The sequence below is a fragment of the Macaca nemestrina genome, chromosome 10 (genome assembly GCF_043159975.1).
Source record: "Macaca nemestrina isolate mMacNem1 chromosome 10, mMacNem.hap1, whole genome shotgun sequence".
Lineage (NCBI taxonomy): Eukaryota > Metazoa > Chordata > Mammalia > Primates > Cercopithecidae > Macaca > Macaca nemestrina.
Window position 1 is genome coordinate 118,465,203 of NC_092134.1, and position 25,800 is coordinate 118,491,002.

Genomic DNA, 25,800 nt, shown 5'->3' on the forward strand with positions numbered 1-25,800 from the left:
GGTCTCATTGAATCTTTCCAATCACATCTCTTCTCTTTTACAAATAAAAAAGACTTGCTTATGCCTGTGTCATAGGAGTATAACAGCTATTGATATTTATTTTGTACCTTAACATTTTCTCAGGGCTTTCCCATCATATTTTGGTCTCACTCTGTAGTGTAAGTAGAACAGTATTCTTTGATTAAAACATCTTTTTAAACTTGAGATTTGAGAAGACTAGAGGAATTCAAGGGGTAGATCAGTCTTTCAACTGAACTCTTACAGCTCAAAGCCCAGTCTCTTTTCTAATGGAATATGGAGAGGGAAATCCAGAAAGTAACCCAGTTCCTGTTCAATTCGCTTGTGCCCCAGCATTGGTCATGTGTAGTCCTCAGCACATTTTTGAGACTTGATCAAAAATATTTCATTTAAGCAATCGCCATCTCCACAATCCGTACATCTGGTTTCCAAATCTTCATTTTTCCTGTTTTTACTCCTTCCCTCCTTCTTCCTGTCTTCACTGTGCACCAAACCCCATCACTGGAGAATAAGCCAAGAAAGCAAAAACAATATACTCAATCCTAGTTACTTTGTTTCTCCTAGCAGCTCTGATAAAACAAGTGATGATGTTTCAGCTGTTCATTAAAAAGAGATTTAAAATATCTATTCTAATATATATTTTTCTCTCTCTGTATTTAAAACTACCATGGATAGTTGAAAAAAGAACTATAACCCTGGTATGTCTGTTTCTATTGTCAGATCCAGCATTTCTGAACCAAGTCATGACTCTTTAAAATGGTCTGATTATATTTATTTAACTGAAGTAACTACTGGCTACTGAGGGTACATTTGTAAGAATGCTGACAGTTTTATAGCTTTTATTCCATGAAAAAGAAAATTTGAAAAAAGTAATCCTATATGTTTCTGTAGCTCAGTAACTGAGTTACCCATTGTTTATAGAATAATTATCATCAGATAACATTCCACTTTTGTGTTTACATTTGTGTGGCCCTCCCACCAACTGGACATCCTGTGTAGGTTGCAAATTCTATTATTTTTCTTAGTTGGCCTCTTGATTTTCTCACATTAACCCTTCTGATTTGACTCAGTATGTATAATATGTCTGTCTGCCACGGTTTGGAAGAACAACACAACCTTTTCTTTAGATGTTGGCTGTAGCCTGACCATATATAAAGACATTTAAAATCCCAGGTTTTATTTTTTTCCCCTCCTGCCTCCCTTCTTCCACATATACACACCATAAGCACCATCATGACGAAGAAGCAAGGGCCGGTATTTTACTGTGATAGTATTCTTGTGTAAAGTTCTTGGTGAATTCTTTGTTTCCTATACATTCTTTTGAGTAACTTTTCTGTACATTACACATCCAGGCCATAGGGATTTTTTCCTCCCTGTGGCAGTGGTTTTCTCTTTTAAGGACTGAATTTGTAATGTTGAATGGGGATGTTTAAGTGTGTCTTTAACAAGGTACCTGAATTTGTAAGTCTAATTACTGTTGGATAGTCTCTTCACAAAATATGTTCGAAAAGCAATCAGATTTTTGTTTTTTTCATAATTTGAAATGTCTTCCTTGAATTTAAGAAAAGAATTATGGAATTACTGATTACAAAACCATAGCTTTAAGTGTTGAAACTTGTTAATGACTTTTGAGAAAATTTATCTTTTATGAATAGAGAACGTATAAAAATATGACAAATTACACAAGAACCTGAAAAAGAGACTTCAGTGGAGTGTAAAGAAAATATCAGCAATAGTTGTCTTTAAATACCTTGCACATCTCCATGTTTAAAAAGAATCAAAGCCTGTTTTCTGTGAGATATATGTCAAAACAGTTTTGTTATATTGAGTTCAGTCAAGTAGGACATAAAATCATAGAATTGAAGGTTTGAAAGAAAATGAAAAGGGCCTATCATTCAACCTTGAATTGCCTCTTCAGTATCTGTAATATGCTACGCAGGTAGTCATATGTCCACCACTTGAAAATCTCTAGGAAGGTGGAAATTTCTTCCATCTGGAGACAGACCGTTCAATGGATAGACAGCTCTATTAGATCTCTCTTCCTTCAGTAGTTCATTATCTTTCACCTGATAACTTACAGTCTTTGATCAGTGTTCTATCTCCTAACTACATATGGACAAACTCTACCTCTATTTCACAAACAATAGCTGTTTATTCTTTTTAAGCGCGGAGGTTCTTAAGATATTTAAAGACAATGATTGTTGATTTTTTCTTCCTACTCTACTCAAACCCTTTTTTTCAGTATCCTGTGTAATTTCTTCATTATGACAACAAGGTTTAATAGATAGGAGGATGCTCAAAAACTGAGTTAAACTGAGTTAAGTCCAAACAATTATTGTCATTGAGTTTCCCTGGTCTGCATTCCAACACCTATTTAAAAAGAAAATGAGGCCATTATAACATTATTTTAGTGAATCCATACCAACTTCCTGTCATTACCACAGCCTCTACCAAGAGCTCTGAACTAATCTTATATAGGTAACCCCATCTTTTCTGGAGTATACATTGGGTGCTAAAGTCATATTTCTTCAAATTTCTTTCTTTCTTCATAAAAATCAAAATTAGATATTTGTCATCAGTTTTGAAATATTCCTCCCATTTTAAAATCATTCTTTGAAAATCATTAATAAGGATTCATCAGTATTATCAAGTCATTTTAAGATCTTGAAAAGTTATTCACCTAGATCAAAACTCTCAAATTTCTACACTATGTGTTTCTGAACCATCTTTGACTTTGTAGTACTGCTTATCTTGATCTGCTGATACATTTCACATGATCAGATTTCCTGATGAAATTAACCTGCTGAGAAGTTGAGTCAGAATTATACAAGCAACTTTTCATGAAGCTAGCTACCAAATTTTACAAAAGGAAATTAGATTGTGGAACAAAATTATGGGTTTTAATTCATAAGGGAATTCAGAAAGGGAAAAAAATCAGAATTAAATCAGGTGGATTTTGTGGATGACTAGACCAGAGGATGTATATGGACCTTTCCATCCCCTTAGTTCATATCTCACTATAATTCTCGATGGAGAAAATGAATAGAAAAATTCTCTTCTCTTCAAGGATTATTAAATTCCAGAATACCAAAGGTTCTATGGATATTCTAATGGATAAATTCACACTCAATAGAGGTAAAATTAGTGACAGATCTCTTCAACATGTACTGTTGTTAGAGTTAGAGGAAAGTGTGTATTTGTGTGAGTGTGTATTTGTGTGCACACATACATAGTTTATATGTCATTTATACATAACTTACAAGAAAGCCTTTTCTCCCATTTTCAGTGTTATAGTATGTGGGTAGATGGTATTTTCTTAAAAATTGAGATATTAATAAGCAAGAGTGAAACCGGGAGGTTAAAGAGTAGACGTGAATTATTTCTTTATACTTAAGCTGATGAAAAGAATCTCCAACTGATAAATCATTTTGACATTATAAATAATCTTTCATCTTCTTTGGTGGTCTGTGAGGTTCACATAATTAGAGGGTTAAAAACCTTTTTTTGTTTCTTCTTTCTTCCCATGTCATTAATATAGTAGGAGACCATAAAGAAGTGCAGCCAGAAGGGGTTTAACTGTTACTGAGTCAACATTTGACAGTCACACTCTATTCTGTCATTTCATGCATGTGCTTTTTATGAGTTTTATAGCTTTGTGAGCTTTATTTCAGGGATGTGCATTATGATAGCTGATCCACAGCCCATCTCTTTGTGTATGTTTGTCTGGTAGAGACCAAAGCTCATCACTTAGCTGAATCCCAGTTTCAGGGAGTAATAGAAGACTTATCTACTCATGCACTGTTTAATTTAGGATTAGGTAACTAAGGAAATATCTACCTCTAAAGTACAGTTTGTGTGTTCCTTTGTTTTGATTGCTCCGTGAAATATCAACATAGGATGCCTATTAGAAACTTTGCAAAAATAGTGAATTCTCAGTTGTTTTTGATGTTTTTTAAGTTGAAATAATGGAGTAGGGAAATTTTTTCAGTTAAAATATGTACTAGACTTACAGTCTGGAACTGTAACTCATCATGCCTGAGTATGAAATTGAAATAATAAACAATGATCAAATATATTGTGGTAAATGGTAGGAAAAAGAGGGAGAACTTTTGACAATATTTAGAGTTGTTACTAAAATTCCCTTTTTTAATGCATATTTCGTCATACAGAATAGAGTTTATCATCATAACAGACTACTTAATACTCAAATTTAACTATTTCTATAATTATTACATGTTAGATTCCCTGTCTTTTCAGTTTTCCCCATTGACATTTTAAAAATAATATTAAAAATATATCTATCTTAAACTTTTCAAAGTAATGAGAATCTAGCATGTTTAACTATCATTCTGGAACTCAAGGATTCTGGAACTCAAGGAGGATAATTAATTTGTCTAAAGCAATATGGCTAATATATATGGCAGAGAGTTTGGTTAAAATGTGATATTCCTGATGCCAAAACTCATTATTTTCTAACCTCAAAAACGTCCTCTTCCCATGAATCCCTGTGGCCTTTCGTCATTTAGAATGGTTTTTGGCTTAGAAGTATGAATTGATACTGACCACTTCCAATCAACAAAGTGTCCATATCTCTTTAGCTGTTTCTTGGCTGTCCTTTTTGATTCCCACCATAGCCTGGGATTATGTGCAAAGAGTACACATGCTGTTTTCCATTATGCAAGTCTGTGGATAAGTCACAGATCACAAGACCAGCTACCAAGTCCCCCAAGTGAATATTAATACATTAATAATAGTTTTCTGTATGTCAGATTTTGGAGTTATTCATTTGCACCCAGGAAACCATGCGGTCTACAACTTTCTTCTGTTGATGAGATACAATTCACTTGGATCTTTTTTCAAGTCAACATAAAATCAGAAGATTTTTTCAAGTCTGTTTTTAAACAGACTTAACCTAATGTTTCTCCTTGATCTCAGCAAACCTGCAGAGTTGTAAAGACGTGATTAGGTAGATAAGACTCATCTTTCCAAAGGAATCTAGTTGTTATCCCATTGCTAGTTTTTATTCAAGAGAGAAAGCATGCAGGTCATCTTATTTGGCCCATACCCCTGGACTTTAACATGTTGACTACTTTGTTGTAATTAATCTACTTTTGCCCTCTATTCTGACATCATTCAGGGCATTTAGAATTTTGGAGAGTATTCCTTTAAATGTATTTACTTTTCTTCTTTTTTTTGCTTTCTCTCTAATAAAAAGAAGGTAAAGGAGAAAAGACCAATGACTCTTGTCATTTTCATATCAGCATTTCTAAGTGCTGGGCTGGATTTGTGTTCCAGAATACAGATCTTTAAATCGGGGAAGGGGATGCTATTTTTCTGCACAAACTCTTGACTAACATGATTTTTATCAGAGTCATGATTTTTATCATATTATAAGATTGATATCACTAACATGATTTTTATCAGATTATAAGATTGGTAAAAAATGGTCACTTGTGCCCATCAACATATATCTGTTTTCCCAAAATCAGTTTCTTGGGTGTTTCCCATTTTCAACATCTTCCCTCTTAACCCTCTGCTTACCTGAAATCTACTGTCCTTGTTTTGTTCCAGTTGCCTCTATTTAGAAAAGATTATTTTATTTATAAGAACTTTGAGAATCAAAATATTACCTTTTCCAGTAGTATTTGCTCTTATGAACAGACACTTTTAGAAAAGGAAATATTTAACCCACAGAACAGAATCTCAAATGGTTGAGCTTTATACATGATAGTGCATAGGTGAACCCTTCAGAGAGGGGATGGCCAGAGACAGGTGGGATTAAAAGGATAAAGTAGGAGAGATTTTTCTAGTGTATCAGTACTTCTGCTTTATAGCATTTAGCTGATTCTTTCCCCTCCTATATGCCATTCAGTTGAATTTAAACTTTTGGGAACTATTCTTAAATCCAATTCATTTTTTTGGTGGTTCAATATATTACCTAGACACCTAACCACATATGAATTTATATCTACTTTTATACATAAGTACTATGTATCAACTTTATAGGATCCGTTTTCATATGGAATTATAGGATAATTATTTTTTACTTAAGTTGTTATTATCTCCTCCTCACATCAGTTTCTTTGTCTTCTGAATGTATTGTCCACACTTTTTTAAAAAATGTGGCAACGTTATCATTTTGATTTACATGCCGTTGTAATCTGCTTTAATTAAAGGCATACCTCATGTTCTCCAGTTCCTGCAGTCACCTTTCCTTTGGCCTGTTCACATGTCTGTTAGCTTAAATTACTATACAAAAAACTTAAATTTATATAAATAGTATAAATTACTACACTATTACGAGAAAGTATAGCTTGCTGTGTCGACTTCCACTATGTGCCACTGACATCCTCTTGAGAAGCATAGTAAGTTTTACTTTTGGGTAGCTAATCATTTTATTAATATTAGGCGCATTAGTGGTGGCTAATTATAGGTTACTTATTGTAAAAACTGAGTGTCACTTTCCTGCTCATATTTGTTAATTTTAGTCTCTTGGTAAGACAGCATGGCATCTGTAGAGCTGAACTCAGAACCTTGGAAGTCGCTTAACGTGTCATACTTTTTCTACTTTGAGTTCATTTTGCTTTTTCGTCTTGAAAGACTTTTCTTCAGAATGGAAAACTCTCTAGAAAATGTGTAGTATTATTGCCCTATTCTGTTAAATCAAAAGCTAAGAGGTGATCCAAGCCCAGTACATTCCTCAAAGAGAGTACAGTAAAGTCTTCATTGACCCGAGGACTATCAGACCATGTTGATGGAATGTGTGTGTGTGTGTGTGTGTGTGTGTGTGTGTGTGTGTGTGTGTGTGTGTGTTTTCAAATGTAACTGTCTTTTGTTTTAACAGCTACATTTACTGTAAAGAAAGTCTGTTAAGCTGGTGTCCTTGATGCTCCTGAGCTCAGCTGAATATATACAGCTGACTCTCTCAGCAAAAGACATCCAAAACATATAAAGCAGCTGAAAACAACAACTTCACACACAAAACAAATCGAGTCAGATTCTACAGTGTTAAATGCGTAACTTATTTCAACTTTAATACTATTTAATTCTATAGAACTAAAGTTAATACGAACTATTTTGTCCCAGTTTCTCTACTGTATTTTATACTGATTGACAATTTAAAAATAGTTTTCTATGAAATAATGTACATACTTTGATGAATAGAGTACAGGAGTTCCAAGGCCACTGGCTTAAGAGACTTTTTAATCTAGTATGCACAATTGTCACATTGTCAGAGACTTCATTGAGATAAAGTGTGTACTGTGTGAAGAATTTCAATATCTTATTAGTTCTTGGTGGGAACATTAGTTGGGCCCTTTACCTGTAATACAATTATCTTAAATCATTGATTACTTTCTGTGAACATTTTATTGTGTCAATAGCAGTTCTGCAGTGTATGTTGTTCACTAGTATGATTCATGACTATGTTCCTTAGAAAATGAGGTGAATAATTATAAAGAAACCTGAGACAATGTGATGAGATCCAATGGATGCTTTTCTTAAAACTCTTTTGCTACTACATCAATGAGAGCAATGCTGGAGAGTTCAAGAGAAAGTTGTCAGCCGTTCATTATATGCTTTTTCTGTTCCTAAAGTCACCCAGTTTCTTAATTTGACAGTAGTTTAATGTCTCATATGGTTTAGATTAAGCATTATATTTTTCTTGAAAATAATTTATTTTGTAATGCCATGTTCTCCATGAATGTGAATCGTGCACTGCATGCTTAAACAACTTGATGTCTCTGTAGATCTAATTTTGGTATATTTGTATCTCAAATAATTCGCCAACTCAATATTTTGGCTTAGCAATCCAAATCAAATTGTGGTCCAAGTAGCAGGCACTCACATTGGATGTACAGAGACTTGACAAGCAATTAGCAATGAATATTTAAACGTCTTCATTACCCTTGCATGAGGAATACAGATGGCATTTGGGAAGATGGCAACCAGAGGGCACTACTGTGAATTATGTTTCTATTATTTGGTCACCTGACTATTGGAAGACTTTCTCTGGGCTTCATGCCACTCCTATACTTCTACTGTCTGGCCAAAAATAAAGCAGACATTCCAAATGTAAAACAGGTTGCTTCCATGAAATTTCTATGCACATTTTGTAATTTGGGACGGTTGTCTCCAAGGATCCCGGCATATATCCTTTAGGCATACCAAACCCAAATGCCAAGACTTTATAGGGGTCTATGAGAATCAGAGCTCCTTCAAAAATCCTGCTGATCATTCTCTTAATGACTTCAGGTTAATGTGCTGAACGTAAAAAGGTGAAGAAATCAATACTGCATCCTTTCCAGGAGCTAATGTATTATATATGGCCCAAGAAAAAGAAAGTCTTCAAATAATTGTAATTCCTAGACTGATCTCTCATTATAATTTTTTTAAAGGAAAAAACAACACTGGAGAGTCTGACTCAGCAACTGGCAGTTAAACAGAATGAAGAAGGAAAATTTAGCCATGCAATGATGGATTTCAATCTGAGTGGAGATTCTGATGGTTTGTGAAAATTGTTCATATATATTCTAATAATGTGAGAAAGTGTCTATGTAGTGCCAATTAAAACTGCTAAAAAATAGACTAGACAGCCACCTCATACCTAATCATTACCTTAAGAGGTCACATATACTGAGCAGTTCCCATGTGCCAAGCACTCTACTGAGTGCTTTGCATAAATCATCTCATTTAATTCCTAGTCAGGCCCATTGCAGAGAAAGAGTCTGAGCCTCAGGAGTTTTGAAGCATTTTCCCCACGTCACAGGACTCTAAGTGCCAGAGACAGGAATTTAAATCGAGATGGCAAGATTCTAAAGCAAATGCTCTTGATCATCATCTTCCCCATTCCTCTCCTCGCTTCCCTATTTCTTTCCTTCTTTGTCTTTTTTTTTTTTTTTTTTTTTTTTTTTTTGACAGAGTCCTGCTTTGTAGCCCATGCTGGAGTGTAGTGGTGCAGTCCCAGCTCACTGCAGCCTTAGCTTCCCAGGCTCAAGTGATCCTCCCACCTCAGCCTCCCACGTAGCTGGGAATATAGGAGCATGCCAACATGCCCAGCAATTTTTTTTTTTTTAAGAGACAAGGACTCACTATGTTGTCCAGGCTCGTCTCAAAGTCCTGGGCTTGAGTGATCCTCCCACCTCAGCCTCCAAAAGTGCTAGTATTATAGGCGTGAGCTACTGCACGTGGCCTCGCTTCCCTATTTCTTGTACCCAAAATGAACTTTTTCAGAAATTTGTTTCTATTGGCTCATTTTTAAGTTTCCATTTGTCAAGCCCTGACCAGAATACATGGCTCAGAGGACATTTCCAGGATAGTTTCTTCCATTTTGGAACCCTTCTCCCCAGTGCTATATACTGCATAGTCAAGTGTCCTGCCCACTCTCTCTAACCTAGCTAGAATTCAGCTGCACAACTTTATGCTCCCCTCTCCTAAGCCTCCAGACTTCTGTTTTCTGTATCATCTCTGAATATTCTAAACATCCACAGTGACAACAAATTAAATCGATACTCTGATTTTTAAGAGCATAGCAAAGAGGGAAAAAGAAGAAGTGCTGTTCTTCTTATACAATATCCTGGCTGGGAGCCTGTCTCTACTGTCAGGTGGCATCCATGCATGTTAAGCATTCCTTTGGTGGTACCGACCTCAACTTTGGTACTACTACAGGGAATTTCCCTGCATAGAGAGAAGAGTGCACAAGGGCAAACCAGTGAGATGCATATTTTGAGAGGGGGCCCCCTTGAATCCTCCAATATACACAGCTCTCTACTCTGTGCCTTGAGCCAATTCTACTTTTAAAACCAGGTCTATACTAGTCGAGGGACTAAACAAACCTGACCGTTGAAACACATAATTCTATCAAAGCTGATTTTTATTCGATTGGATTCAATTTGCATTTTCCTGTGTCTAATGTTGCAAATATTTTCTTCTCTTTTCTGCTTCACTTAGCTGAGATAAACCGAGTCTATGTACATTTAAAGAGCTTGTTTAGATTTGATGAAGACACATAATGTTCATTTTATTGCTTATGTTGCTGTAAGGTGTAAGAACAAGAAAAGGCAGATGTGCAAATGATCATTTGCTAGTTACAAACCCATTTTAGGAAGATGTTGCCATATATTTGCACTTATTTTGTCAATAAAAGACAATTACTGGTAATAACACATTTCATAAATTTTAAGTTGTATTAGCATGATAAAATATACCCACAGTAATCAGCATTAAAACATCAAAGTTTTTGTTGCTGTCACTGGCTAAATTCAATCGTGCTTGTTTGTGAAATATTTTCCACTTTTCATTAAACCAAAGAGCATGTTATTAATGAGAAATATTGAGAAACTTCACCAACAGGTATGCTATGCTTTGAATGTGCTGCTGTAGAGGTCCTTAAGTTTGGGCAATTTTGTTTGATTCTTGTGTCTTCAAATTTAAAAAAAAGAAAAGATGAGGAATGACTACAAAGCAAGAAAAGAAAAGCAGTGCTTTTGTTGAGAATACAGTCTCTACAAATCCCCAAAGTATTTTTAAATTTTTAGATACTATCAAAATACATCTATTTATTTTGTGATAATAACCAGTGAAAACCTACTGTCAGAGTTCTACTGGTTCTCCTTATTTTCTCTTTGCCTGAACTCAAGTATCTTAGAAGCTATTTAATCTGCCGAAGCCATTCTAAGGAGCCACATAGGTTGGAGGAGTGAATACAGCTTCCAAAGACATTGTTGTTAACTCTTGAATTGTGTTTTATCATCTGTGAATCTTACTGATTGAAATGTAACTGTCCATGGGACTCTTTGGATAACTTTAAATATTAGGGGGAAGATTCAAAGGAAATTTTTATTTTTCTCATCTTAAACATGTGACTGTAGACTCCTTAAGAAACTAGAGTAATGTTAATTGTTCATTTGTTCTTTTCCATACCATTTTTACATATATTTTTGGGAGCAGACCTGTCATTGCTATATCAGCATATGTCATGCATTTGTCAGCATAGAATTTCAAAGAAAAGCCAATTATATTACGGGGAAATATATATATTGTTTTTAACCTCAAAAATTGGTCAGTGTTTTTATTTTTGTAACCTTGGAGAGAGAAAGAGAACATAAGGTATTATATGTTCAGACAGTCTTTAAGTAGCAAAGGTATATCCTCCCCTATAATCATCCATTCTGCCAAATTGATTTGTGCTTCTTTACCTATTTAATATTTCCACACTACTGGTATGCCTATTGATTTAATCTATCCTCTTTCTGAATGGCATCAAAAATCACATATCAGAGTTTATTTTGAGCTGTTGAAAGTAAATGGTGAAACAGTCCATTGAAAGAAAGAGAAAACAGATTAGAAACGGGTTAAAAATACAAATACGACATTTGCCACCACAAGGCTTATCACAAAAACTTCATAAACAAGCATCTGTCTTAAGAACTGGAAGTACCATTATCAGAAGTACTTTTTGTTTCAGATATCTTAATAGACTAAAAAATAGGAATGCGAGGAAAAGAGTTGCCAGAAGTTTTAACACTAACACTAAGTGATATTTCCTGTTTTCAGGAAGTGCTGGAGTTTCAGAGTCAAGAATTTATAGGGAATCCAGAGGGCGTGGCAGCAATGAACCGCACATAAAGCGTCCAATGAACGCCTTCATGGTGTGGGCTAAAGATGAACGGAGAAAGATCCTTCAAGCCTTTCCTGACATGCACAACTCCAACATCAGCAAGATATTGGGTAAGAAAAACATTAAGAACTCAGTGACATATGGAATAAAGGTACTGTTGTGTTTTCTGGAGCTGTGGAAGGATCCTGGATTTGGAGGCCATGCAGGTCATGTTATCTGCTTATCCAGAAAATAAACATCATCATCGAGGCTTCTTCTGGTGATGAAGCATTCTATGTCCATTGAGAAATATACCATATTTCTATACCTCATTTAGCAGTTTGTCTTCATACTAATTATTTTAATGCTTTATCTTCTTCAGAAATCTAGAAATATTTTTACTAAGGCTGAGAAAAAAGTTGCTTTCACGTGAGCCACTAGATATTGCTACTGATCATTTGTACTCATTTCCTTGCATACTAGAGACAAGTTATTGTTAATCTTAAGGCCTCCTTCCTCTCTCATCATCCTCTGTAACAGAAGGATAAGGAGTTTTGTTTGCAGAATTTATCATGTTGTGGGGGTGAGGGTGGAGGTGGGGAAGATGTTTGTTCCAGTGCTATAATTGAAAATCAGTTTTAGATTCTTAGAACACAAGAAGATGTAGAGTGTACATTTTTACATTTATACTTTTAGTAACCTTAAGTACTAAAGGTACTTTTAGTAATACTAAATACTTTTCTGCCATCGCAACATTCAATTTAACAGAAAACGAAGTACACATTTACTCTACCCACATAGACACTGAAGCACACAGAAAAAATGGTTGGGGAGAAAGGGTGCTGATTATAAAGATACCTATTATAGACCAATTCAGGTCCCGGAGGGACGGCGGAGGAAAGAGAAGATTCCATTGCTTTCGTGCCTTATCTGACATCATTATCATTATCATTGTCATTGTCCCTAACTTCATCACTGCCTTTGTCTTCATCATCTTCATCTTCAAGTAGCCTGATGGCCAGATACGGGACAACATAAGAAAATTTTGATTACTCACTGTGTGACTTCTAAGAGTTAAGTGACAAAAATAGAATAGAACCATTTTATCAGAAAACGTTGGCTTTAACAAATAAGTAACAAAATTTGTCAAAATTATTAAAGTTTTATTAAAATTCATAAGGCACTTGGAATTGCACGGAGTTTATAAAGATAATATCACTTTTGGTTCATTACTGATCATCTATAAATGGCTAACATATGCATGAGGTCTTTTGTTTGGTTTTGTTTTGGAGATGGGAATCTTGCTCTGTCACCCAGGCTGGAGTACAGTGCTGTGATCTCAGCTCACTGCAACCCCCGCCTCCTGGGTTCAAGCAATTCTTCTGCCTCAGCCTCCTGAGTAGCTGGGATGACAGGCACGGGCCAACCATACCTGACTAACTTATATTTTAGCAGAGAAAGGGTTTCACCATTTTGGCCAGGCTGGTCTGAAACTTCTGACCTCAGGTGATCCGCCCTCCTCGGCCTCCCAAAGTGCCGGGATTACAGGCGTAATGCGCCTGGCTGCATGTTTTTATGATCCCATATTCTCAACAAAAGTAATAGATGCCACCTAGTCCACAAGGTCCATTTGTAATGGGATCGAAATAGAAACCATTAGCCACTTAAAATTGTGTCTCATTTTTCACCTAAATGTTATCTAAAAAGACATGAACATGCAAAGCTTTCAGTAGTATACGTAGAAAATATGAAAATCTGTGTGTAAAAATATATATCATGCATAATCAAAAACTTGAACTGATCAAGAGGAAATACACATTTTTTTACATCTCTACCAGCTCTGATCTATTTTTCCCTTTTGTGACTATATTCTACCTTCCATATGAAATTTCCCGTCTTTAAAAAACAACATACCAGTTTCATTTGGAAAAACCCTAGAAAAGAATACTTTATGTAAGCATATTTCACGTTTTAATATATCAGTTATTCCCAAATTAGAAATCCAAAATTGTCAGAATAAAAAACTAGTTGAATACTAAGATTTCAAAACTCTCTTTATAGTACTCAATTCATGTGTCTGAATACCAAAAACGTGATAATTATTAATTAAAACTATCTTGACTGTAAGAGAAATATCAGTTTTGATGATAGGAAATGATATTTTAGGAAATGCAGCAAAAGCCTCTATGGAAAAGAAATGACTGGCTAAGAGAATTCCCTTCTGATGTGAGGGAAAGAGTATTAGAATGACCATATGATTATATTATAATAGAAAACATGAAAGAGAATACTGTCTAATTTCAGTCTTTCTGATGAAAATGTATTCTTTAAAGATGTAGCATTTATATTTGGGAACAAATAAAACATTGAGGTGTTGTGGGCCTCAATATTTAGTCACAGCTTTAAATAAATAAGTGATCTTCAGATATCCACAAGATCATTCTAAATGACCCATTTCATACAAAAGTACAAAGAAAGCTTGATGTTTTCCTCTTTGCTGATTGTTTTGGATAACAGCCTCCGACAGCATGCCGCTAATTCATTCTGCTTAAAACAGGCGCTTGAGCTGGGTTGACATTTTACGTAGTCTCTGGGGATCCTGGTTGACATTTTAAAGGGCTTCTAAGCATTTTATAATACCCTAAAATCTGGTTTTAATAAGCCATTCTGCTGAAATTGTTAACATAAGGAATCACCTTTTACTGCTTGGCGCTAGATCAGGGGATGAGGTACATCTTTTTCTGATTAGATATACAGTAGTTGGAGTAAAATGTGCAAATTCACTACAGACCCCATGGAGATGACAATGTTGCTCAGCCCAAACTCTTCACTTTCAGTGGATTGCCAGATTTAGAAAGGAAAGGAATAATCATAGGACCTTATTTTTTCCCCTATTTTGAGCATCAAATACTTTTGATTGAAACTTCCTCTCTTGTCATCAGGAGGAAAACCCAATTGTCCTTCCCTGCTTTTTTATTCTAAAAGAACAACCTTTTGAAAGCAGCAGGGTAAACTCCCTGTACAACAGTCCAGAGTAAGCAGCCAGCCATGCCCAAATCAAGTAGATTTGTTTTATTTTTTTTTTTTTTTTTTTTTTTTTGGTGATATCCAAAATGCTTTCCTACCATTCTCATCAAGTGTGTTTCAGGGGTTAGTTAACACCTCAGCTGCCTACAATGGTTATTGTACCTGCAAAGCCATTGAAATCAAAGCCAAACTTTTCAGTTGGTTAACCTAATTTGAGGGTAGGATGTTGAAATGAAACTGGATTTACCACCAAATGGAAATACTGCCCTGTACTGTCTTAAAATGTAGTAGTCAGCCATTTGACCCAGTTAGTGCTTAGGCTATCTTGATTCTTAGTTTTGAAAACACTTGGATTTATATGGCCATATTTTAAAGTGCAATTTAGGAGTCAGTGATACTCTTAAAGAAATTATATTATCAAGAGTTAAACTATTTTATAATTCCCGTTCATGCCAGATTTGGAAGCCAACTTATCTGAGAATTTACACATCTTTTATTATCCCATTTCTTTATATACATGCATCTTTTTTTCCTCTTTTTTTTTTTCTTAAGCCAGACCAGCTTTCTTTAAGTTAGCCTAATTCCTCTTTCCACTGAAAGACCTCAACTATTATATTCCTCCTCAATAGGATGTTCTTCTCTCTGTGAGCCCCATGGGAGTAATTTCTACAGCAAAACCTTCCTGACCTGCAGAGGATTGATCTTGCCTCCGTATCATACCCTCCTGCATTTTCCACAACTATAAGGAAAATAATAAATTTTGTAATTAGATATTTAATATATATTCCCTGACTGATATAAGCTCCAAAAAGACAGGAACTGTAACTTTCTTATTTACTCACTACTACATATTCAGTAATTAATACAACACTATGCACATAGCAGGAAATACACAAACAGCTCTGGCATTCCAAGGCAGATTACTTCAAAGCATAAATATTTTCTTTCCTTTGAGAGGCCAAAGCCTTTTGGCATTTATATCATTTAAACTTAGGGAAGAATCTTGGTCAATTCCTCTTCTAATTGAAAATACTGGTTTCGTTTTTGAATTTTGAGATAATGATAGCTAACAAATTTTATATTAGATCAACCATCCTTGATCCATTTTTCAGTGTATTCCTATTTGTGAGTTATTTATGGCAAGCTCACTTTCCACTCCCTGATCTGAAGTTCAAAAAACTGGTATAAATGCTTGGAAGAAAATCCATTGAAATGGTTGTTCTAGTTCAATAGGATCATAACCATATCTGTGTTTATATAGGTCCTGAGAATAACATAATGGTATTCAAGAATCTTCAGAGAATAATGCTGGGCCAACAAGGAGTTTGAGATTGTACCTACAAATGATATGGCTTGACCAACCAACTTAAAATGTTGGATGATGCTATTTAAACAGAAGTTTAAGAAAGGAATAAAAAAAATAAATAAATAAATTTAAATAAACTATTATTTGAACTGTAACCTGAGTTTATATTGTAAATAGAATAAATTCATATTGGCTTTCTAGATTTGGAAAAATCTGTATTTTTACCTATGTAATACAATATCTCTTCCAATGGAAACATTTCTAAGGGAAGACATATTGCCTCTTTCACTGCATACTTTAATAAATCTAACAGCCCATATTGAGGCACTCTCTACATGTGTAAGAAAGAACTATTCAACAGTGAGCTATTTGCATTTAAGATACGGAGTTATGGGTGAGTAATGAACTCATTTGAAAGCTTCTAAGATCTTACTTAGATGACATTTGAAGGCAGGTATAAGACTATTTGGTAGGGATATCCTAGTTCCAGTTTTCAGTCTTTATGCACTTGTGTTGATTTGAGATGACTGTTTGCAGATAAACACACTTCATCTGCAAATAGATTCTTAAATCTCTCTTAATAAAAAAAAATTACTACTACTTCTATTACACATAGCCATACTGACAGAATCCAAGTTTTAAACCATATCTAAAATGTGAATTAGCATAAACTATTTTTATTTAAGCTTCAAACTTGTCTCTTTTAATCCCAACTAAATTCACACCAAAATTAATAGTGAAAAGAAAGGGGAAAAACAATTTGGGTTATTATTACTAATGCAGACTGTATCATGGGAAGTGACATCTTTGTATGTTATTGAAATTGATTAAGAGAAAATCATAATACACATTTACTGTAATTGTGACCTCTGCTATATTTTATATAGTAGGTGGCCATATGCAGGAAAGGACGTACATTATAGCACAATGTAAGTTATGTCAAATCTGAGTTTGAGTCACAGATCTGCACTTCAATAATTATAACCCTGGCTAAGTTAGTTCATCTATTTGAATCTCATCTATGAAAATAGAAATGCTGTCTATTTTATAAGATTGAGGTGAAAGGTAGGAAAAAGATAACATATGTCAAGGTTTTAGCACAGTGTCTGGCACATAGCAGTTACCCCCTCCATGTTCATTAATACTGTAATTTTAATTATAAAGTTTTAATAAAATGAATTTTTAATTAGTACCATTCCTGTAAGCTTAAAATACTTAAACATTTTGGGGAGGATGAGACTACATGAGATATGTTGGGAACTTTTATAGTAAAAAAATCTCCCACATAAAAATACTCAGTAACTGGATAGTCTCAGATTCAAAATGTATGATAACATAGCATGTAACTTTTCTGTTCACAGGTGAATTATATCATGATCTAATGGAGAAATGAGAAATATATCCATTAAATTATCTATGAGCTTTAAGGTACATAATACAAAAGTTTGACTAGAATGCAAGCCAGAAAGAAAAAAAAATATTGCCCAGTGTTTATATCTTTAGGTACAAAACCACCACCACCTCTGTTCTTGTGGGATCTCACTAATCAAAAACAGGTTTATGTATTTCTGGGTTTTGGTCAACATCTGTACTTTAGATTTTCTTGTTCTCAGCTATATCTCTTTTAGAATGCTTAGAAGCTGTGCAAATTGGAATCCTAACCTCCTTTCTTCATAGGATCTCGCTGGAAAGCTATGACAAACCTAGAGAAACAGCCATATTATGAGGAGCAAGCCCGTCTCAGCAAGCAGCACCTGGAGAAGTACCCTGATTATAAGTACAAGCCCAGGCCAAAGCGCACCTGCCTCGTGGATGGCAAAAAGCTGCGCATTGGTGAATACAAGGCAATCATGCGCAACAGGCGGCAGGAAATGCGGCAGTACTTCAATGTTGGGTATGGACCTTTTAGTCATTTTTCTCATGGAGCAAACTTCCTGTTATACTTAATGGGATGTGAAACATATTTGTTCAGTTGCAAAGAGGCATTTTGAAAAAGAATCTGAGCTCAGAGTATTTTCAGGGACAAATAATCTCCCACATGATCTTGAAAAATATGTCCGTATGAATCCACTGCAAGTTCCTAGCTCTAACATGAGATCTGTTAACAACTGGCTTAAAAACAAGATATCCACGAGTAAATAATTTTGAAGTTTTCCATTAAAAACTCAGAAGTATAACTGGTTCTTTTCTTCATTGGTTTGCATTACTTCCTAAGCTTCACCATGATAAATTCTAAAACTAACAACTTTACTGAGATGATACAAAATAAAAATCATTTCAAAATAAAAAAAAATACTTATTTCTAAATATAGAGAGGTTAGTGAACTATCAAGGTACATGTGTGACCTTTGTGGATTGCACAAGCTAGGGATTCTACTTAGGGCATAACAAGGTTGTGAACAGGAGGTTTCATTCTGAATTGAGAACGCAGCTCCGAGATGTTTTACAATGCTCCCGTGGCAAGGTTGTTGACAGTGTTGTAGATGTGCTACAGAAATGCATTGCTTCTAGAGAATTCTCTCAAAAAAACCCAAAATAAAGTTGTTCATGTTTGAAACAGAAGTTAGTTTCTAAGAGCTTCTTAGAATAATAAATATTGTTCTAAATGTGGGCAGAGAAAAACTCATAAAAACCTTTTCAAATCTGCTCTGTCCCCTCCAGTTCCTTGGAATAGGCTGCATGCTCTGTCCAGGGCTCTGTGATATTGCAAGCATGTGACTCCTTACAAAGCTAAACACAGAGCCCAACAGTTCTTGGGCAAATACTAAACATATGAATGAATAAAAGCATAAATGAACATCATCTCTTCATCCCTTCCAATAGGACCACCTACGTTATTTATAGGACTAGGTGCAAAAATGAGGAGACAGGGTCTCTTGTTAAAAAGTTATTAAGAATTTCAAGTCTGTGGCAGCACAACTTGAAATCAAGTATGAGACTTTAGCATAGCTGCACAGTTTGTACATCCATGAAGCTGGTCCTGCCTCCTACCACTACAAGGCCAAAACTGTTTCAGAGACTCAGTGGATAGTGTGAATTTGTTCAGCTCTGCTGTGTTCTGGGCAGTAAAGTTTTATTTTGAGAACTCTAATGTTTTAGGATTTTCCCATTAAAATTTAATTATCTTTACATTTAATTCTGGGGAAAAATGCTATTTCTGTATGTTATAGTGAAGGAAAACTGAACTTGGAATTAATGACCTGGGTTCTTCTGCTTCAACTTTCTGCACCTCAGTTTTTTAATAAAACAGTAGTAACAAAACAGGATTAAGAATAAGATGGGACAACACATGTAAATGTCTTGTACTCTATGAAGCACTCCATAGAAGTACGGTATTAGGCCGGGCGCAGTGGCTCACGCCTATAATCCCAACACTTTGGGAGGCTGAGGCAGGCAGATCACCTGAGGTCAGGAGTTCAAGACCAGCCTGGCCAACATGGTGAAACCCCGTCTCTACTAAAAATACAAAAATTAGCCAGGTGTGGAGGCAGATGCCTGTAATTCCAGCTACTTGGGAGGCTGAGGCAGGAGAATCGCTTGAACCCGGGAGGCAGAGGTTGCAGTGAGCCAAGGTCATGCCATTGCATTCCAGCGTGGGCAACAAAAGCAAAACTCCATCTCAAAAAAACACAAAAACAAAAACAAAAAAAACAACAAGGTATTAAAGTCAAAGTAGGATACAGTCTGAAAAATGTTGGGCAATTAGATAAAATTAGTACCTTAGAATTGGACATTGCTGAGCAAATTAATTATGTAATAAAGTCCACATCTAACTATTCACTCACCCATGATATCTTTTTGGGAATTCCTTTCTTGACAGGCAACAAGCACAGATCCCCATTGCCACTGCCGGTGTTGTGTACCCTGGAGCCATCGCCATGGCTGGAATGCCATCCCCTCACCTGCCCTCGGAGCACTCAAGCGTGTCTAGCAGCCCAGAGCCTGGGATGCCTGTTATCCAGAGCACTTATGGTGTGAAAGGAGAGGAGCCACATATCAAAGAAGAGATACAGGCCGAGGACATCAATGGAGAAATTTATGATGAGTACGACGAGGAAGAGGATGATCCAGATGTAGATTATGGGAGTGACAGTGAAAACCATATTGCAGGACAAGCCAACTGATAAGGGTCAAAAGATTGTTGTGACCTTAGGACTTAAAGAAGCCCTAACTGGTTCATCCTTACCAGTGGCCAAGCACATTAACTTTCTCATACACTGACTGTTACTTTAACTGTTAGTCTTAAATAGTTGGGACATCAGCTGACTAATAGACCTCAGCCTCAAAAGGCTTGGAAAGAAAAAAAAATACAACAAGCAAACAACAATATCAACAACAAGAGATTGAAATAAGCTATGGGTAAAATAATGCCAGTAATTCAGCTGCTACATCCAAGCACTGAAGTCTTACCCGTCAACTTTTTTTTTTTTTTTAAATAAACTTTATGGCTGTTTGTTCTACAATGTTCTAGAAATTCTCACTCAGGTACACAGTGCCAACAAGTGGCTTGTGAATGTGTTTTGTTGTTTTGTGCTACAATTTTTAAAAAGAAATAAGTTTTGTTTTGTTTTTTGGGGTTTCTGGGTTTTTTCCTTTTCTTTTTCTTTCCTTTCATTTTTTTTTTCTTTGTAATGCACCTGACAGAAAAAAAAGAAAAATGAATTTCTCTTTACTTCTCTCCACCTTCTCCATCTCTATACTTTAAAGATGGAAGTCTGTGCATGAGGGGGAAGAGGGAAAAAGAGCCTGTTTTTAACTTCCTTGCTATCCACCACAAAATAAGCAATTATTTTCTTTAGAGGACTTTCTTTATCTATTGCACACCACACTACATCTTTGAGCAAGTGCCAAATTTGTACTGAAGTGTTGACCAAGTTCATTTTTTCCCTTTACTTTTTCCTGTTCCTTCTTAAGTTAGGACAGTGTTAAATCTTAGACAATCCCTGAAAAACCTGAAATACCAGCAGCTGGTGAGATTTGACTTTTTTTTTAATGGAAACTGTAGGTGCTGTTCTCAGGTGAAAAGAGAGAGAGAGAGACATAAGAAATTTAGAGAAAAATATTTTCTGATCTTGGATTTTTGTGTGTATGTATGTGTGTGATTATGGTACTAATAGGAATAACGTTGGACCATTGTGAGTTAAACCCACATCTGGGGATGAAATCCCACATCCTCCCAAGTGACTGGTCTAGAAATAATCTTGACCTTGACTTTGCACTTCAAATGACAACTTAACCAAGTATAGGGCTCAGAAATTATATTTTTAAATGTCTAATATGATGATTATTGGATGGATCAGGTGGCCCTGTGTAATAGAGGTGTGCATGTATAACATGGAAGCTACTAGCAAACTGCTCCCAGATGTCCTTTCTCCCTGGTCAGTTGGTTCCATTAACGTTTGCTACTTAGTGATTTTTGTTTTTCCTGTTGATATTTCGAGCAAAACAATCATTGTTTTCATTGAATATATTTGGCCATTTTTCAGACAAATAGAATTAGCTTATTTCTTCAACATTCCATCCTTTCCCGATCAGGAAATGAAACTGATGATTTTACAAGGTATTTTTCACCCCTCCATGAAACGAGGTGGAGGCTTTTAGCATTTCAGAAGTGTGGGCCATGTGTAGTTCATGCCATAAAAAGTAGGATTTAATTAAAAGTCATTGCAGTCCAACAAAATGGAGCCTGGCTGCACCCAGGGATTCTTGTCACTGCTCTTCCCTTGCTGTCAGATGAATCCACTGAAGTCCAACTTTGGTTCGAGCAGAGTATTTGCGAAGAGCAACAACTGAATGTGATGGGACTGCTTATGTAGATTTTGCCAGCCAAATGCCAAGGCAGTTGTAGGGCCTGTACAAATAAATGCAAAATCATTTCAAGTCAATTGCCATTATTTGTACTGAAGTATCAGATAGTAAATACTGCAACTAGTAGCTTGATGTGCTATAGTTTTCACTCCAGTCATCATTTTCCTATCTCACCCCCCGAAACACCACCCTAAAGTTGGATTTTTACATATAAATAATGAAAAAAAAGAATCCCTTTTATTTTTCTCTCTCTCAGAAGACTTGCTCTGGGGTTTTGCTTGGAGGAGCTGATCATAGCCTGCATGTCAGAGATTTCATTTTGTTTGTTTTTCTGTTTGTTTTTGATGACTTTATTTTCATTTGAACTGCCTCTTTTTGCTAGTGTTGTAATAATGATGATGATGATAAAATAATAATAATAATAGTAATAATAATAATAATGGTCAGCTGTTCCCAGATTAGTAAGTTATGTATAATTTATTTTATTTCTCCCTTTCTATTTTATTCTGCTCTGATTTGGAAGTGCAGCCAATAAGCTGTTAGATATTTAAAACAAATTTCCATCTCCAACTCATATATGTATGTATATGTATATATATACATATATATACACACACACACACACATTTACCCACAATTTTACTTCTCCTTCCATAAGTTTTCTCCTTTTTAAGAATTTTGGCCCCAACAATATCAGTTCTGATGTTTAAAACAAAGGAGTGAATTAATAGGAGGGTCGTGTTCAATCTTAATTAACTTATGCTCTCATCACTCATTTTAGTTATTTAATTGCCACAGTCATCTAGAGCCAATTTTTTTTTTTGTTTCTGTTTGTTTTGTTTTCAAGCACTCTGGATAAGGAAAAAATAGACACTTGTTTTTATATCATTTTTATGTACAATGTGAAAACAGATTTTTAAAAAATTTGTTCTCTGTCTTTGTTAACAAATTCCTTCTGATTTATGTGGGTTCACCTCTCACGTTTGCTGGATACTTACTTTACACCATGTTATAAAAGATGCTTTGTTTTCATTTCATGACTTTGGGCTACAAGAATACTTTGTTTTAGCTCCAGGTAGATGCCATTGAAGGCATTCGTGGCTGAAACCAATTCTAACACACTTACCAGTGAATTGACAACACGTTGGTGTTTAGTCTTTTTTTGTTGTTGTTTTATTTTGTTTTATTTGAAGGGGAAAACAAAATTGTTAATGGTGACTTTTAACTGCTGAAATTCAAAAGTTGATTTTAGTTAGGTTTATGTCCGAGACTAAACTGTGCATGAACTGAAACAAAAAGCAAGTTCATAGCCCTGCATTCTGTTCTCTTGTTCTGACGGTTAATTCACTGGATATCAAATTTTCTTTGCCCTAGTTTTCCCCAAAGGAAAACAAAAGCAAAAATAGTTGTATCAATATTGAAAGTGCTTTGAAATCACTTGATAAAAGGTGCTATGAATAGCAACTTACTGTGTTACTACATTGCCTTTTTGGCATTGGTTGATTTATAATTTTGGTAAAGGATCCTAAAACCCTGTATTCTTTTTCTGTGCCTCATTATGACCAAAAAAAGATAAAGTAAAGAAAATGAGAGTAAGATCAAAAGATCAAACTAAAACATAAACAGTCTCCCTCCTCTCTGCTTTCTTATCTGTCTGTTCACACTTTATCTCTTTTCCTTTCTCCCTCTCTCACATGCACACACACACACAAACACACACACACACTTGCCCCGACACTGAGAAATAATCTTGCCAGAATTCTGGTTTTTAATGTTGTTGTAGTCAGTTTCTCTAAAAATAGTCCTGTTTTCATATGACTCTAAGACAACATCACTGGAGAAAATGAAGTTACTCATTTATAGTTACTAATAATAACTTAGTGATTAAGTTACTACAATTGGATAAAATACAAAACTATTCTTCAGTACATTTATACCTAAATTACTGAAGTCCATTTTTAAAGTTCATTTGGCATCTGCAGTTAAGAGTTAACCATGTATAAAATCCCTCCCAAAGAACATAATCATCATTGTTAAAACCAAATCCTCTTATAAAGAACAAATATTAAAAAAAAAAGTTTTCTTTGGTGAAGCTATTTTATAGATTTGATTTCTGGAGTAGAATTTTACCTTAATTCATCTAAAGAAAATTAACCATTTTTTGGTCCAACTTCAGATATTTTCTTAATCCAGAAGCTGTGACTGTTCCCAGAAGAAACCTCTTATATCACATTTAAAACAAAAAATAATTACACTTTCATTCATTCTAATGGGTAAATTATTGAATTGTAATAAACAACTGTATATTTACAAACAGGTTTATAAGATATTTGTCTATCAACTTAATAGTAAAATAAAACTTATGGGGTCCACAAGGAAAACTATGAAGGCCACTTAAAGTGGTTCAGGTATCTCTTTGTCTTGTAGGGCATAGCTGTTGGTTTAGCCAGGCTTTTACAGTATTTAATTTTAAAGTTTCCTATAACTATCAACTTCCCAGGTTGAAGATGATGTGTTGAGTTTCCTACTGATTGATTCCTGTCCTCCCCAGTGTTTCTGTCACTGGTTCACTAAAACAGTATTTATATAGCTCCACTGGCTCTAAAGCTTTTAGTCCTTCTAACATTTTGGATTTTACAAGTAAAAATGGAAAAAAAAAAAAAAATAGAAAAGAGACAATCAAATGCCTGGAGCTTAAAACAAAGTATGTGCAACCTACCATCTCACTTGAAATTTAATGAAATAAATAATTATGTAAATATAACATAGAGTTATAGATTTATATTTTGTTCATAACACATAGTGTAATATAAGTTGTATATTTTCATGTTTTTGGTTTTATGTTATCATTCATGCCACAATAAAAATAAAACAGGAGTTTATGTGCTCTTAAAAAAAGATGTGGGTTGCCACCAACCTGTTTTTTGTTTTTGTTTTTTGTTTATTTTATTTTATTTTTTTGCATTCTCCTTTTTCAGTATTACTGCCATGCAAGGCACCAATAAAAACAGCAAATGTGTTCTTTACCTATTATACTGTGTTTCTTTTCACAATTATTGTTATGAGGGTGTAATTTTTAGTTTTATTATGAAAAGAACGAAAGTATGGAAATTTAATCTTGTTTTTGATATAAATAATCCCTCTTATTGAAGTTGACTTTGAGAACTAAAGGTTTAATTTTTAGCTGTGGACATTCCCGGAAAGACAGTCAGGACTTGATATAATGCGTTTCACTCAGACAGATCTAGCTTCACCATACTGTCAAAAGATACTGTTCTTATATGTAATTGATTCAACACAATTGAAAACCCGACAGTCGAAAGCACCTTTAATATTGTTGTTTTCCCTGGCTGGACACTATCCTTGGGTGGGGGATGGGGGATTTCTACGCTTTAGAATTGTGCTTTATCCTTTTGTTTGTATAGAAGATTTATAAATTTCAGATCATGAAAGTACTAAGAACTATAAATAATTTTCACCTCGCTGGTATCTAATTTTGAATAATGGATATTTCTGAATTGTTTAACATTAGCCTCTGAGTTCTACCTTAAACTTTTTTAGTGAATGTTAAAAACAAGAAGTCTCCTTTCCTTTCAATGGCTATTTTTGCTTGTCTCTTCCACCATAATATGTTTTTCTACCTTGATAGTTCTCTATGTAATAGTTTCATATAAGGGTGTTTGGTTGGTTGGTTGGTTGGGTGGGTGGGTGGGTGGGTTTTTTAAATAGGTATCAAGACAATGGGTCAGGTAACATTTGGTTCAAATGAATACAAGTATATAAAAGGGTTTATTCTAGAAACACTGCCCACTGTGTCCCTTAACAGGAGTATTTTACAAAATCTGGTCCACAGACCACCTACTTCAAAATTAACAGTGAAAAATGTAGATTCCTGGGCCCAACCCCAGATGTAGTGAATCAGAATCTCTGGGGATAGAACAAAGCTTTTGCTATTTAACAGCTCTAAATAATTCTGCATACTTTTATGTTCCAAAACAATCGGGAGGTGGGGATATTTTTCTCTTCCTCTGCCTACCTTTTCTTT

General features: G+C 35.0%; 1 protein-coding gene across 30 annotated transcripts in view; it reads left to right on the forward strand.

The window, feature by feature from the left end:
• The window catches only part of LOC105492120 (SRY-box transcription factor 5), a 1,036,234-nt gene extending 1,011,807 nt beyond the window's left edge, over positions 1-24,427 (forward strand). For all 30 annotated transcript variants that reach the window (XM_071070598.1, XM_071070600.1, XM_011759036.3 and 27 more), the window contains 4 exons: positions 8,415-8,523; positions 11,572-11,745; positions 17,625-17,841; positions 19,768-24,427. In XM_071070598.1, coding sequence (XP_070926699.1) covers positions 8,415-8,523; positions 11,572-11,745; positions 17,625-17,841; positions 19,768-20,071 — 804 coding nt within the window. In that variant the 3' untranslated portion in view covers positions 20,072-24,427. The remainder of the gene's footprint in view (positions 1-8,414; positions 8,524-11,571; positions 11,746-17,624; positions 17,842-19,767) is intronic.
• Positions 24,428-25,800: the final 1,373 nt, after the last annotated feature.